The sequence below is a fragment of the Apaloderma vittatum genome, unplaced genomic scaffold (assembly GCF_000703405.1).
Source record: "Apaloderma vittatum isolate BGI_N311 unplaced genomic scaffold, ASM70340v1 scaffold27214, whole genome shotgun sequence".
In the NCBI taxonomy this organism is placed as follows: domain Eukaryota; kingdom Metazoa; phylum Chordata; class Aves; order Trogoniformes; family Trogonidae; genus Apaloderma; species Apaloderma vittatum.
Window position 1 is genome coordinate 1 of NW_009712532.1, and position 1404 is coordinate 1404.

The 1404-nt window shown below is 62.0% G+C and overlaps 1 protein-coding gene across 1 annotated transcript in view; it reads right to left on the reverse strand.

Moving 5' to 3' along the window:
- Positions 1-992: 992 nt before the first annotated feature.
- Positions 993-1404, reverse strand: part of TFAP4 (transcription factor AP-4 (activating enhancer binding protein 4)) — a gene marked incomplete at both ends in the record, with an annotated part of 1735 nt that continues 1323 nt past the window's right edge. Inside the window, 1 exon segment of the mRNA XM_009868035.1 lies at positions 993-1195. Coding sequence (XP_009866337.1) covers positions 993-1195 — 203 coding nt within the window.

A 1404-nucleotide genomic window follows, 5' to 3' on the forward strand; every position in this document is an offset into this window, starting at 1 on the left:
ATGGGAGAAGATGCCAGCTGTTGGCTTGGTGACTTTGGCAGAGCAGAACGGGAGAGATTCCCCATATCCTGAAAGGGAAAAGGTTTGGGCTTTTAAGCCAGGAGAGGCAAGCGCCAGCCCTCCTGCTGCCCCAACCCGCAGAGCTGGGAACCCGCCGCACCCCTCAAGATCCTTGTTAAAACAGCGGATGGGAAGATCCGCCCTAGCAGGAGGCTAAGGAGAGTTCACCTAAAAATAGGCTGAACTTCCCCGGGAGGCGGCCAGCAGGGATCCTGCGGGAACGCAGCTCCGCACAACCCAAAGCAGGGAGGAAGCTGGATTTTCTCCCTCCCTCTGAAGCTCCCCAGGCCAGCGAGGCCCCGGGCTGAGCTCGAGGGCAGCAGCGAGGAGGACCAGCATCACGCTAGTTCAGCACAAGCTGCCCTAAAGCTCCCCCCACTGTTGGCAAATTTGACTGTGCAGGGGGAAGAGGCTGAAGGCTCCCATCCTCGCAAGTCCTGCTGTGTCTGCCCGGCAGCGCCGCCTGCCAGCGTACCCGCTCTCTCTTTCCCACCCTTGATGGGGCGCAGGGAGCTCTTTCGGAGTCCCCAAAAACCAGTGAGAGCCAACCTCCATGAGACGTGAACCCCTAGAGATGGGGTTGGCCTCCAGCACGAGGAGTGTGACCCAGCGTCGGCTGCTGGCAGTGACACCGTTGTGACCACTGGCATGATCCTCGCCCCTGAAACACGGGGTGCCCACGAGTGCAGCCCCTCTGAGCACTGAGGGACCGAGCTGTGTGAGCCTTTCCCAGTCACCTGAGGCTGAGAGCTTTCCTGTGACGTCACCGTCCTACCCAGCTAGCCCACGAGAGGTGCCAGGCACATCGTCAAATCACCCCAACCCCCCTACTACTTCACCACTGCGCCTTTCAGGAGGTGGAAAGCTACCAGGGTGCCCCCAGACGTGGGCTACGGCCAGGGTGGGCTGAGACATGGCCTCGGTGCACTCACCTGGGTTCGGATCTGCTGCTCGCGCTCCAGCTTCTCCTGGTGCAGCAACCTCACCTGCTCCTGCTGCTGCTGGAGCTGCACTTGCTGAGCAATCACCTTCAGCTTCTCAGGGTACATGTGGGCCTCCAGCGAGCGAACCTGATGGCCAAGAGAGCCCTGACATTGGTGGGGAGCCCAGGCTGCTTCCCACTCAGCATCCCCCTCTCCGATCTCCAGCCATCTGGGCTGTGTCCCCCTCCCCGGGAGACACACAGCAGAGCCAGGGAGCCCAGGGCCAAGCAGTGGCCAGAGCAGATAACCAGTTACCCCACGGCAGTGCCAGCATCCTTGGGGGGCTCCCCATTAGAGGCTGAGCCCACCCCATGCACGACCAACCCAGAATCCAGCCCCGCGTCGGCCTCACCTGCTCCTC